Source organism: Hyla sarda, chromosome 10 (genome assembly GCF_029499605.1).
Source record: "Hyla sarda isolate aHylSar1 chromosome 10, aHylSar1.hap1, whole genome shotgun sequence".
In the NCBI taxonomy this organism is placed as follows: Eukaryota; Metazoa; Chordata; class Amphibia; order Anura; family Hylidae; genus Hyla; species Hyla sarda.
The window spans coordinates 21,732,687-21,745,447 of record NC_079198.1 but is presented as its reverse complement, the minus strand read 5'-3'; the positions used below and the strand labels follow the sequence as shown (position 1 = coordinate 21,745,447).

The 12,761-nt window shown below is 42.3% G+C and overlaps 1 protein-coding gene across 3 annotated transcripts in view; it reads left to right on the top strand.

Moving 5' to 3' along the window:
- Positions 1-373: 373 nt before the first annotated feature.
- NOSIP (nitric oxide synthase interacting protein) overlaps positions 374-12,761 on the top strand; it is a 33,022-nt gene continuing 20,634 nt past the window's right edge. Inside the window, exons 1-5 of one of the 3 annotated variants that reach the window (XM_056543826.1) lie at positions 374-439; positions 2,192-2,284; positions 4,478-4,583; positions 8,779-8,860; positions 11,964-12,105. In XM_056543826.1, coding sequence (XP_056399801.1) covers positions 2,215-2,284; positions 4,478-4,583; positions 8,779-8,860; positions 11,964-12,105 — 400 coding nt within the window. In that variant the 5' untranslated portion in view covers positions 374-439; positions 2,192-2,214. Of the gene's footprint in view, positions 454-517; positions 726-2,191; positions 2,285-4,477; positions 4,584-8,778; positions 8,861-11,963; positions 12,106-12,761 lie in introns of those variants that run through there. The other 2 variants (XM_056543827.1, XM_056543828.1) reach the window with 2 other exon arrangements.

Genomic DNA, 12,761 nt, shown 5'->3' with positions numbered 1-12,761 from the left:
TATTTAGCTCGGTGTATATTTCTCTTCGAAAACTACATCTGTATACCAGAGCTACACAGGTTTTTGTCTGTTGCTGCCTCCAGCTTTAGGAACTACAACTCCCAGCATGTCCTGACTTCCTGAAAGTCAATATTGACATCAGCAAGTCCCGTGAACTGTATAATAATTGTGTTACTGTAATGCCATTATGTATTGTATCAGCACAGTGTTATTATACACAGTGTAAACACGTTTATGGTGACAGGACAAGCTCCCTCACACTGCACGCTCTGAATACACTGCAAACCAACCATTCCCTTTCCCGCCCAATTGACGTCATCAGAAGAGAACGTCTGCCCGCTCGCCCCGCCCCACTGCTGATCACGTGTCACCTCCTGGCATTGCTGTTACGTCATTACTCCGCGACGCTCCGGCAACAGAGGAGAGCGACGCTTTGGAGGTAAACAAGGCCGTGTGAGTGTCCTGTGTGTGTTGCTGCAGGAAAACCGCTTCTGTGTGAACTGCGGCGAACCTTTCATGTTGTCCGTCTGTTGCTAAGCTCCGAACAGTTGTTGTGGAGCAGATGCTTGAAAAGGCATGCTGGGGCTTGTAGTTCTGAATCTGGTTTCGGTGCACTAACTGTAATGATGTGGATCCCCGGCAATATTTACTATGCTTTGACTGTGACTACTTTATTCTCCACTCTTGCAAGATTGATGGTGGATCCTGAGGATGATCCCTTTAGGGTATGGTCACATAAACGCTGCGTGTTTAAAGGGGTACTCCAGTTGAAAACAATTATTTTCATATCAAATTACTTCTATTAAAAAAATCTTAATCCTTCCTGTACTTATCAGTTGCTACAGAGGAAGTTGTGTAGTTCTTTTCTGTCTGACCAGTGCTCTCTGCTGACACCTGTCTGTCTCAGGAACTGTCCAGAGCAGGAAAAAATCCCCATAGCAAAACTCTACTGCTCCAGACAGTTCCTGACATGGACAGAGGTGTCAGCAGAGAGCACTGTGGTCAGACAGAAAAGAACACAACTTCCTCTGGCGCATACAGCAGCTGATAAGTACCGGAAGAAATATATATATATATATATATATATATTTTTTTTTTTTTTTTTAAATAGAAGTAATTTACAAATCTGTTTAACTTTCTGTCACCAGTTTATTCGAGAAAAATAGTTTTCCAACGGAGTACCCCTTTAATGTATATGCGTATTTCAGTGCTAGCAAGGTCTATGTATCAAATGCTGTCCATAGGAAAAGTTGCTTATAGCAACCAATCAGATCGCTTCTTTCATTTTTGCAAAGGCCTGTAAGAAATGAAAGAAGTGATCTGATTGGTTGCTATGGGCAACTCAACAACTTTTCCTCTACACAGATTTTGATAAATTTCCCCCATAGATTTTGCCAGCAGTGAAGTACGCATATGATTAGATGTGACCCTAGATGTGACCCTACCTTCAATGGTTTCACCTATGAGCACATCCCCTTATTACAGGCTTTTAGATCTGAAGGACTTGCTGCTATGCAAATCAATGTTGCACAAAGGTGTCACCCACCTTTGATGCAAAAAATACAACTCCCATTGCTTAAATATAATACCAGTGTTACCATCTTGCTTTTCCCCAGCTGTTGCAAAACTACACCTCTCGTCGTTGTTAAATGTTTTCTAATCTGTACCAAAACTACAACTCCGATTATATTTTCTTGTAGTTTTGCAATAGCTGCAAAGGAACAGATTGGGAAAACGGGTATAAGACGTATGGGCACCCCTTTTAGATTTTTGCCCATTCAGAAGCTTCCTTTGTTGCAGGGTGCCTCCAGCTGTTGCACAATGACAACTCCCAGCATGCCCGGACAGCCTTTGGCTGTCCGGCCATGCTGGGAGTTGTCATTGTGCAACAGCTGGAGGGACACTGGTGGGAAAACACTGCTTTGTTGGTATCAGTATTTCCACTTGACACTGGCAGGTCGTCATCTAGAGAATGGGGTGTCCATGTGAAAGAACTCCTTTACAGATCTGATATCAGGGTGTCTATAAGATTATGAAACATGTAAGTGGGTGTTGCAGTAGTTCTGTCCGGGTGTTACTTCCTGCATCCACAACATCAACCTGCTTTATTTGATTCATTATCTATGCTACCTCTGTGTATAGATGTACAGATATACATAAATGATAATATGTCTTATATTTTTTTGTACAGAGTTTTCTGCACAAAGACCAAAAATGACACGTCATGGAAAAAACTGCACAGCCGGGGCTGTATACACCTACTACGAGAAGAGGAAAGATACAGGTTAGTAGTAATCTTTAAAGGACAAGTCACAAGCCGATAAGTACCAAAAAAGGTATCTCCTATCTGCAGGATGGGGATAAGTTTTAAGGGGGGGCCTGCGCCCCCCTCGATCGTCTGTATGGAGCCCCGACTGTCCCACAGAGTGTCGCGTCACGAACCCCGCCCGAAGCGGGAACCGCCATTTCCCCTCCATATATCTCTATGGGAGAGCTGAAGATAGCCGAACGGCTGTCCCATAGAGATATATGAAGGGGGAGTGGCGGTTCCCGCTTCAGGCGGGGGACGTGACGTGGCACTCTGTGGGAGAGCTGGGGCTCCGTACAGAAACTCGTGGGGGGGCCACAGCACTCGGACCCCTCGCGATATAAAACTTAACTCCTGTCCTGCGGATAGGAGATACGTTTTTCAGTACTTAACAGCATGGGACTTGTCTTTAAAAGGGGTTATCCAGGACTTTTTAATGTATATAGCCTATCCTCAGGATAGTCCATCAACATCTGATCGGTGGAGGTCTGACTCCCAGCACCTGATCAGCTTTTTACCATAGCCGCAGCACTCACATATAGAGTAAAAAGAGCCAGGGTTGTATTTACTTCAGTGGGATCTGAGCTGCATTTAAAGGGGTTTTCCAGGAAAAAACTTTTTTTTTTTTATATATATCAACTGGCTCCAGAAAGTTAAACAGATTTTTAAATTACTTCTATTAAAAAATCTTAATCCTTTCAGTACTTATGAGCTTCTGAAGTTAAGGTTGTTCTTTTCTGTCTAAGTGATCTCTGATGACACGAGTCTTGGGAACCACCCAGTTTAGAAGAGGGTTTTGTATGGGATTTTGCTTCTAAACTGGGTGTTTCCCAAGACAGGTGTCATCAGAGATCACTTAGACAGAAAAGAACAACCTTAACTTCAGAAGCTCATAAGTACTGAAAGGATTAAGATTTTTTAATAGAAGTAATTTACATATCTGTTAAACTTTCTGGAGTCAGTTGATATACCGTATATAAAAAATTTTTTTTCCTGGATAACCCCTTTAGTTAGCTCGGCCACTACACAAACTATGGAGCCGTTTGATTCTGTTTTTTATTCAGTTTTTTTCACTATGTGTATGGGCGCCACCGCTCTGATAAACGTGCTATTGATTGAAAAATTGTGAAAACTTTTTTATTACCAATTTAGCTTACAAATTGATAAAGTGCACTGTTTTTTATTTTTATTTTTTTTTGCGTTTCTAAACAGATTGTTTAAAGTAATTATAGCAACTACCTAATATTATTTTAAGAATCATTGCAGATTACTAAAAGTAGATAAGGTACAATTATCTTAAACTAAAGGACAGTAATGCCCTATTCACACTACTTTTTTTTTTCTAAGCAGAACACTGCTCTGGAGCTTTACTAGGGAAAATATGGTGCAGCATTCTCCTACTGATTTCCGTGGGATTCTGCTACACCATTCACACTAAATCCGCTGTACAAATTCTGGATCCCAGACTATGCCAAAAGAATAAACATGTTTACTCTTTTGGCAGAATGTGCTCGGAAATGCATTGTTGTCTATAGAGATGGCGCATTTCTGAGCAGTCCTAGATGGAACTGATTCCGTGAATGAGCCTTTATGCTTGGAAATATGTTCACCTTGTTTTACAACTATATTTGTAAACAAAAGACAACAACAAAGTTTGTTCAGATAAATTTGAATACATTTTTTATAAAAACATTTGGGGAGGGGAAAGGAATTTCAGGAATTTTCTAAAAGTCCATTTGGGATGTTTGTGGGAAGGAGGTTTGTATTTATAAAAAAAAATGTTAAATATTCTGCATTTAAGGTCCAAACTACATGATTTTCTAATTTTAGGTGGATATGCAGTTTAGACATTCCAGGCTCCAATTTTAGGGCCCTTAAAACAAGGTGTTTATGGGGGGTCTCACTAGTGGAAGCACCAGGGATTAGCTGTTGCCTGTGAAATGCACCGTTCAAACTTGGAAATGTTTCTTGTTTGCAATAATTTCTCTAGACTCGTCATAGTATTTAGTTATGGTTTGGTTTACAGTATTGGTGATGAGCAAAAGAATCTCTTTGCAGTGCAGTATATACATGTACTTTTCCTGTTGACGTAGTTCATAGCACCTATAACATATAACCTTTTATTCCTGTATTCTGTCCCAATCTTATATTCACCTCTTGTGTTTTCAGCTGCTTCGGGGTATGGTACTCAAACAGTTCGTCTCAGCAAAGATGCCGTGAAAGATTTTGATTGTTGTTGCTTGTCCCTACAGCCGTGTAAAGACCCAGTAGTAACGTAAGTGTCATAAACCCAAAATGTGCAATTTGTTTCTGTGGCTGTCGGTGGCGGTCTCGGGGGCGGTGCGGTGGTGGTGGGGGGGGGGTGGGCGTTGGTGGCGGCGGTGGTGGTGGGAGGGGCGGTGGCGGTGATAGGACTCAGGAGGACCCCAGGACAGGCAGGGGGAGAGAAGCGGGCGGCGGTGGCGGTTTCTGGCACCACAAAAGCCACTGCAGTTCATTGATTTAAAGCGCTCGCTTTAAATCAATGATCTGCAGCCGTGTCACCGGGGGGATAAATAGCCGATAACTTATACGATATTCCGGTATAAGTTATCGGCTATCGGCCCTAACCTCCGCAGAGTATCAGTATCGGCCCTAAAAAATCGATATCGGTCGATCCCTAGGATCTGCACACAGCGGATTGTTTGTCCGGAAAGTTTCTTGGTGGACATTTTGGAGACAACGGGCACCGGTAGAACATGCTGGAACCAGGAAGTGCGCCATGTCCAAAGACTACAATGCAATTCATGACTAAGACTTAGCGTTAAGTCGAAACGCGTCGGTGCGTTTGGTGTTCTTCTCCCTTTCATTGGTTTTATTGTTTGCTCATGCACTGGATTTTAATATGAAGAAATAAATTTGAATGTTTTATCCAGCCTTGGGAGCCGGAACTTCCTTTTCTCCTTCCTGAATGCAATTCTGCGCAGAGTTTTTTTTTTCTTGAGGCTAAAATTGGGATGTTTCTGGCTGTCAAAATCCCACCGTGTGCACTGTGCTGCAAAATCCCATTGTAAACAATGGGACTCTGCTGCATCAGAATTTCCTAGCTGAATTTTTCTTCTTGATTTTGCTAAAAAATTTAGTGTGTGAAAGAGGCCTAACATAATTCCTCAGGGGAAATGGGCCTTACAGACATCATTTAAGGAGAAGTTCACTTTTAAAAGTCAATGGCACACTGGGCTGGGGAAATGAAGCTGTATAAGTTAGCCCTGGTAAGGCTGCATTCACTTTCCAGATTCATCCCTCGAGTTCGAAAAATAATTTTGCTTGGCTCCAAAACTGATTTCAATCTTATCCATTTTTCTGTAAATCGTATCGCTGTACGTTTTAGTCCGATTAACCATCACCTGGAGACGTTTGAAGTGAGCTCAGAAGCTGAGCTTGCTTTATAAGTGGTGAATACTCACCTCTGCTAATGCCGGATGTTGTCAGTTGATTGCAGGATCTAAAAGTGTAAGTTATAGCTTAAGGGGGGCCAAACGGGACCTCCACAGTTTAGTTGCAGGTAGTGCTGGGCGATATGACCAAAAATGAGTATCACAGTATTTTTCAAAAGTATCACGGTATCAAGTTATTTCACTGTATTTTTTTTTTTTTTTTTTTTACATTGAGACTTGCATTGAGGTGGCGTAGCGGAACTAAATGGGCTTTTGGAACTAAATGATCTGAACACTGGGGCAGTGGAGTACCCTTTTAAATAGATGTAACAAACAACCCTACAGCCTCCAGCTGTTGCAAAACTACAACTCCCAGCATGTTGGACTATATAGTAGTGTATAGTATAGGTCAGTGTTTCCCAACTAGGGGTGCCTCCAGCTGTCGCAAAACTACTACTCCCAGCATGCCCGGACAGCCGTTGGCTGTCCGGGCATGCTGGGAGTTGTAGTTTTGCTACAGCTGGAGGGCCTACTGTAGGTATAGTATATTATACAGACCCCTGTCCATCCCAGAACCCTGACTCACCTTCCCAGTTGCTGCAGGGACCGTCCGGGGAGGGTGGTCCGGGCCATCCATCCTTCCTGTAGTGTCCGGCGGCATTCCGGGTGGAGGGTGAACCGGTCCGGGCTGTCCTTCTCCGGGGGTCCTCTACTCCACTCCGGGCAGGCTCCAGCCTAGTAACGCTGCATAGACGCCGCTTCGCAGCGACGCACCTGATGTCACGGCGTAGCAGCGTCTATGCTGCATACTAGGCCGGAGCCTGCCCGGAGTGGAGAAGAGGACCCCCGGAGAAGAAGGACAGCCCGGACTGGTTCACCCTCCACCCGGAATGCCGCCGGACACTACAGGAAGGATGGATGGCCTGGACCACCCCCATTACGGGTAAGTTGAATTTTTTTTTTTATTGACTCGGAGGGTGGGGGAGGGGCCCGACCGGTATAGCGGTATGGGCAAAAAATCCATACCGTGGGAGAAAAAAAAACGGTATCCGGTTCATACCGGTATACCGCCCAGCACTAGTTGCAGGGTCCTACTCAGCTAAAATGGTGGCCAGAGGTCTCTTACCGGCCTTTGTGCTGCTTAGCGATCCTCTGATAACGCTAATCCAAGCTATGTTATGAAATCACATTGAGCAGTTTGCAGTCAAAAGAATGCAGGTAAAAGTCCCCTAGAGTGAGTAGTGAAAAATAAAATGTTAATAAAAATGAATAAGCCCCTTCCCTAATTTTAACCCCCCCCCATCTCTTTTATAAAATAAAATGTAAACCAAAATATACATAAACGTACTTTGTATCACCGCATGTGAAACCGTCCGAACTATTAAAACATAGTGTTAATTAAACCGCATTGGGAATGGCATAAACATAAAAATAAATAAATATATACTCTAGTCTGGAATTGCTAATTTTTGGTCACTTCATATACCAGAAAAAATTTATAAAAACTGATCAAAAAGTCCCATTAATACATAAATTGTACCAATAAAAATGTGATCACTGCGCAAAAAAAACTGCTTTCTTACAGATGCGTATACAAAAAAATGTGTTATAGTGATCAGAAAAGGGCAATTTTATGAATTCTCATTTTATTACAAAATGTGTCATTCTTTTTAAAAGTAGTAAATAAAACAAAACCTATATAAATTGCATATCCTTACAGACATAACTTTTCTTGCGTTAATTTTTAATTTTATTTAAGATTACATTTTAGCCCATCCATTTCAACAATAAGTTGGACTAGATCACTTGGAATTTCCTTATGTCCTGACCCCCGAGTTTTGTCTATTGAGCTTAGTTAATGGTTTGGAGAAGGGCTCCCATAGGCACCTGCTGATCAGATTTTTGTTATTTTGTGGCCGTAAAGTGCTTATCTTAGCTTGGAAGGATCCCGTGACCCCGCCCTTGTCTCGCTGGAAAGCAATGGTGAATAAACATGTCCCCCCTATATCAGTCCTTGTATACTAGTAGAAAATGCCCAAAAAAATTTGACAAGGTTTGGATACCCTGGCTTTTGATCGGGGAGTCCGCAGATGCAGCGGTTCGGGTGTCTAGTGGGCCTTGTTTTTCCTCTTTCTAGTACTCTTGAGGGAGGGGGGGGGGGGGGGAATCTTCCAGGGCGGGAAAGTTTTGTGTGTCTAGTTGTCTGTTTGGAGTCATTGTACAGTGACCCCCCCGACCTACGATGGCCCCGACATACGATCATTTCCCCATACGATGGCCTCTCAGAGGCCATTGCATGTTGAAGGCAGCATCAACATACGATGCTTTTGTATGTCGGGGCCATCGTATAAACGGCTATCCGGCAGCGCAGACTGCTTCAGCTGCCACCGGATAGCCTTTTACGGTGCCCCGTGTGGTCCGCTGACGATCTCTTAATTGTCCTCGGGGCTCCGGCGCGTCCTCTTCAGGATCCCCTGCATCGCCGGCGCTCTCCTCCGTCATCATCACGTGGAGGAGCGAGGATCCTTGGGAAGCAGAGACCTCCGGAGCCGCGGGAACACCACGGGGATGCGATGGAAGGCGACATCCAGGGCAGCAGTGATGAGCTGTGACAGGTCCGGAGCGGCAGGCACAGGTGAGTATCACTTCCTATACTTTACATTGCACGGATCCCTCAACATACGATGGATTCAACAAACGATGGTCCATTTGGAACGGATTACCATTGTATGTTGAGGGACCACTGTATTGTGTTGTATGTCTGGCACCGGGTGCTCATGGCTGTTTTCTGCATCCTTAATGTTATACTGCAGGCATGCTACCGTGTTTCTTCTTGCAATTGTGCTTTTATGTGTGGGACACTTTCTCTGGGAAGGAGATGTGATCCCTGAATTCTCTGCCGAACCGTGTTGCCCTGGTGCTTTGTTTTCTGGTGTATATGTTTTTTTTTTTATTTTTTATATTATTACAAACATTTTTAATAAATACTTTAAAAAAAAAGAGCAATAAGTTGCACTAATGTAAAAATCATGATGTGATTTTTTTTTTTTCCAGGCCAGATGGATACATCTTCGAGAAGGAAGCAATACTGGAGTACATCTTGCATCAGAAAAAGGAGATTGCTCGTCAAATGAAGGTAAAATATTGTTCTCATATTATACATTTGTTAAACTCCTCCAATGTCTTTGTACTGTAAGTTTGATATTTGGTGTGGGGAAAAAAGCTTGTCTTCAAGATCAGCCTGAACGTAGATGTGTTCTAAACCCTGACAACTACCAATTGTACTTAAACTGAAGCGCGGGGCTGGAGGTTGCGGAGCTGTCAGATGGATAGTTGCTAGGTAACAACCACTAACCACTGTAAGAGCACAGAGTGCATGAACCCTTTCCTGGTGCAGCTTATTTTTATTTTTTCAATTTTTTTCCTCCTTGCCTTTTTAAAAGCTGAAAGTGATATATATATATTTTTTTATCCTCTGAGCCATATGATGTCTTGTAATTTTTGCAGCAGTAATTGTACTTTCTAATGACCCCTTTAATTTTACTGGAAAATATATGGCAGATTTGGGGGGGTTGTTAATTTATTTGCCATGCAAGTTAAAGGGTTACTCCGACGCTAAGACATCTTATCCCCTATCCAAAAGATAGGGGATAAGATGCCTGATCGCGGGGACCCCCGTGATCTTCCATGCCGCACCCCGTTAGAATCAGCCCCCGGAGCGTGCTTGCTCCGGGTCTGATTACTAGCGATCACGGGGACGGAGCATAGTGACGTCACGGCTCCGACCCCCTCAATGCAAGCCTATGAAGGGGGCATGACAGCCGTGATCCCTAGTAATCAGACCCGGAGCGAGCACGCTCCGGGGGCTGATTCTAACGGGGTGCGGCGTGGAAGATCTCGGGGTATAACTGACATGTTATCTGTACTCTGTGGGTCAGTATAGTTTCTATATTACCCAATTTATATAGCTTTTGTTTTGTATTACTACATTAATAAAATTGCACTATTCTGACCCCTATAGCTTTTGCCCTGTGATGTTTTAATTTCATCAGTACCAGTTTGATTAGGGGTAACTTTTTGGTTGCTTTTTGTTTTCCTGATATATGATGTGACAAAAAATTCAGCCGATTTGGCGATTGGTATTTTTCTGTTTTGCTATTTACCGTGTAGGATCAGTAATGTTCTATTTTGATAGTTCAGACAATACCGCACCCAGTGATGCAAATATGTTTGTGTATCATTTTTTTTGTTTGCTTGGGAAAATAGAGGCAGGGAAGGAGGTGATCTGATTGGTTTTATTAAGGAAGAGGATATTTTTAAAAATATTTTATTTATTTTACAATTCCTTTTAAAGGGAACCAATTAGCAGATTTTAGCATTTATAGTTATATAGTTACATAGTTACTACAGTTGAAAAGAGACAAATGTCCAGCAAGTTCAACCAAGGAACAGAAGGGAAGGGGTATAGTTGGATAAAGGGGAAGGGGTGTCATTTTATATTTCTGCATAAGCATTAATGATGTTCTAGGAATGTATCTAACCCTGTTTTAAAGCTTTCAACTGTTCCTACTGTGACCAGTTCCTGAGGTAGACTGTTCCATAAATTCATAGTTCTTATGGTAAAGAAGGCGTGTCGCCCCTTGAGACTAAACCTTTTCTTCTCCAGATGGAGAGAGTGCCCCTTGTCCTTTGATGGTGTTTAACCTCGAACTATTTTTCCCAATTGTTTTTTGTATGGACCATTTATATACTTAACATATATATCGTTTTTAACCCAAGTGATGTTGAGGATATGAAGTTATAAAGTCCCCCTTGGCCACCCTGTAAGTAGTCCCCTGGGGGTGAACTTATACTTACTGGGTCCCGTCGCTGCAGCCGTGGTCCCACCACCTAGTCTTCATTGACTTCTCGTGTCACTGCTTAGGGATCAGAGCAGTCAATTAAGACTGGGCGGGACCACGGCCACATTGAAGGGACCCGGTAAGGAGACTACTTACGGGGTGACAAGGGAGGACTTTATAACTTAATATCTTCACCATCCCTGGGGGCAAAAACGTCCCCTGGGGAGGGTGAGGATAAAGATTTTAGCATATATAATGCATTGTCAAGCGTTATATCTGCTAAAATCTGCTGACTGCTTCCCTTTTAAGTCCTTCTAGAGGGATTTTTATGAGCAAGATTGCTTATACTGACCAATGTTGTGCCATTTATTAGCATTGATCAGTTAAATCTGAGCTCTGCCAGTACAGATTGCCTGAGGCGGCCTGTACAAGGAGATCTACTATGGCAGACACGGAGGCCTAATAAAGACCTCCCCATGCCATAGTAAGCGCATTGCGGGAGGGCCAAGAGGGCAGCCTACACCTGCTGCATCTTTAATTTCTCCCATTTAAATTCTGTGATCACTATTGATTATGGCATTTAGCGGGTTAAATGACTTCTTCAACATGATTGCTTATGTCATTCATTAGCGGTGAGTGTTGGTTACTGTCATGAGCGAGCAAGCCTCAATGCAGGTCTATGGGAGGGGGCGTGAAGGCCGTCACACCCCCTCCCATAGACTTGCATTGAGGGGGCGTGACTGTAATGTCATGAGGGGTGTGGCCAACTCCCGCAGCGCGAAAACAGCATTCGGGACATTTTACTTTCCGAACGCTGGCCAGTGGAGTACCCTTTTAAAGGATACCTATTATTAATAATAATAATAATATAATATAATTTATTATTATTATTATTATTATTATTATTATTATTTTTTTTTTTTTTTAACTTATAACAAGTCATTTTTTTTTCATGTCATTTGTATTAACAAATATATAATAAAAAAATAAGTAAGGCAAGATTATTTCTTTAGATGGTGAAGTTGTGCATTGTAGCTAGAGATGAGCGAACTTACAGTAAATTCGATTCGTCACGATCTTCTCCGCTCGGCAGTTGATGACTTATCCTGCGTAAATTAGTTCAGCCTTCAGGTGCTCCGGTGGGCTGGAAAAGGTGGATACATTCCTAGGAAAGAGTCTCCTAGGACTGTATCCACCTTTTCCAGCCCACCGGAGCACCTGATAGCTGAACTAATTTATGCAGGAAAAGTCATCAACTGCCGAGCGGAGAAGTTCGTGACGAATCGAATTTACTGTAAGTTCGCTCATCTCTAGTTGTAGCATTGAGAAGGTTCTGCCGAGTTATTCTGTCATTTGAAAAGCACCAAATAATAAAGTGCATTATCCGCGATCTCACAGGCCTATGAAAAACAGAAGAATGAGAAAAAAACTGAAATGGAAGAATTAAACAAAGCTGCCAAAGAATCCAAAATGAAAGCTTTCCTCAATAAAGAGATGTCAATCATCAGTAAACCACTGAACCCTTTTACAAGGAAAGCAGGTAATGTCCCCACCTCACGGCTGCCATGTGACGCCTTCTGCGCTGTCACTTTATTTTGCTGGCTGGGATTTTTATGCTATTCATTCATTCATTCATTTATTTATTTATTTATTTATTATTATTATTACTGACCTGCGATGTTTGTTGACGAAGTGAGATGTTACTGTTCAATACAGATGGATTTACTCTGTGCAGATGTTCTGTATTAACTTAAAAACCCCTTGATTGATTTGTCTCAAATTTGACACAATAACCTATTCAGGGTGGATACACGATCCTATTAAATACGGCTGAAATTGGTCAAGCAGAAGGTGATTGTTTTTATATGTTGTGCTGGATCAATCATTATTGTAGATAGTGACTGTGCAGGGATTGACAGATTTGCTTTTAATCCAGAAGCCAGCAATAAAAAGTTAGGAGACATATATACATATATATTACATAAAAACTACAGGTAATGGCACAAAAACTGGAAAAAAAGAAAAAATTATATATATATATATATATATATATATATATATATATATATACGATATATAATATACAGTGGTCCCTCAACATACGATGGTAATCCGCTCCAAATGGACCATCGTATGTTGAGGGATCCGTGCAATGTAAAGTATAGGACAGTGGTCTACAACCTGCGGACCTCCAGA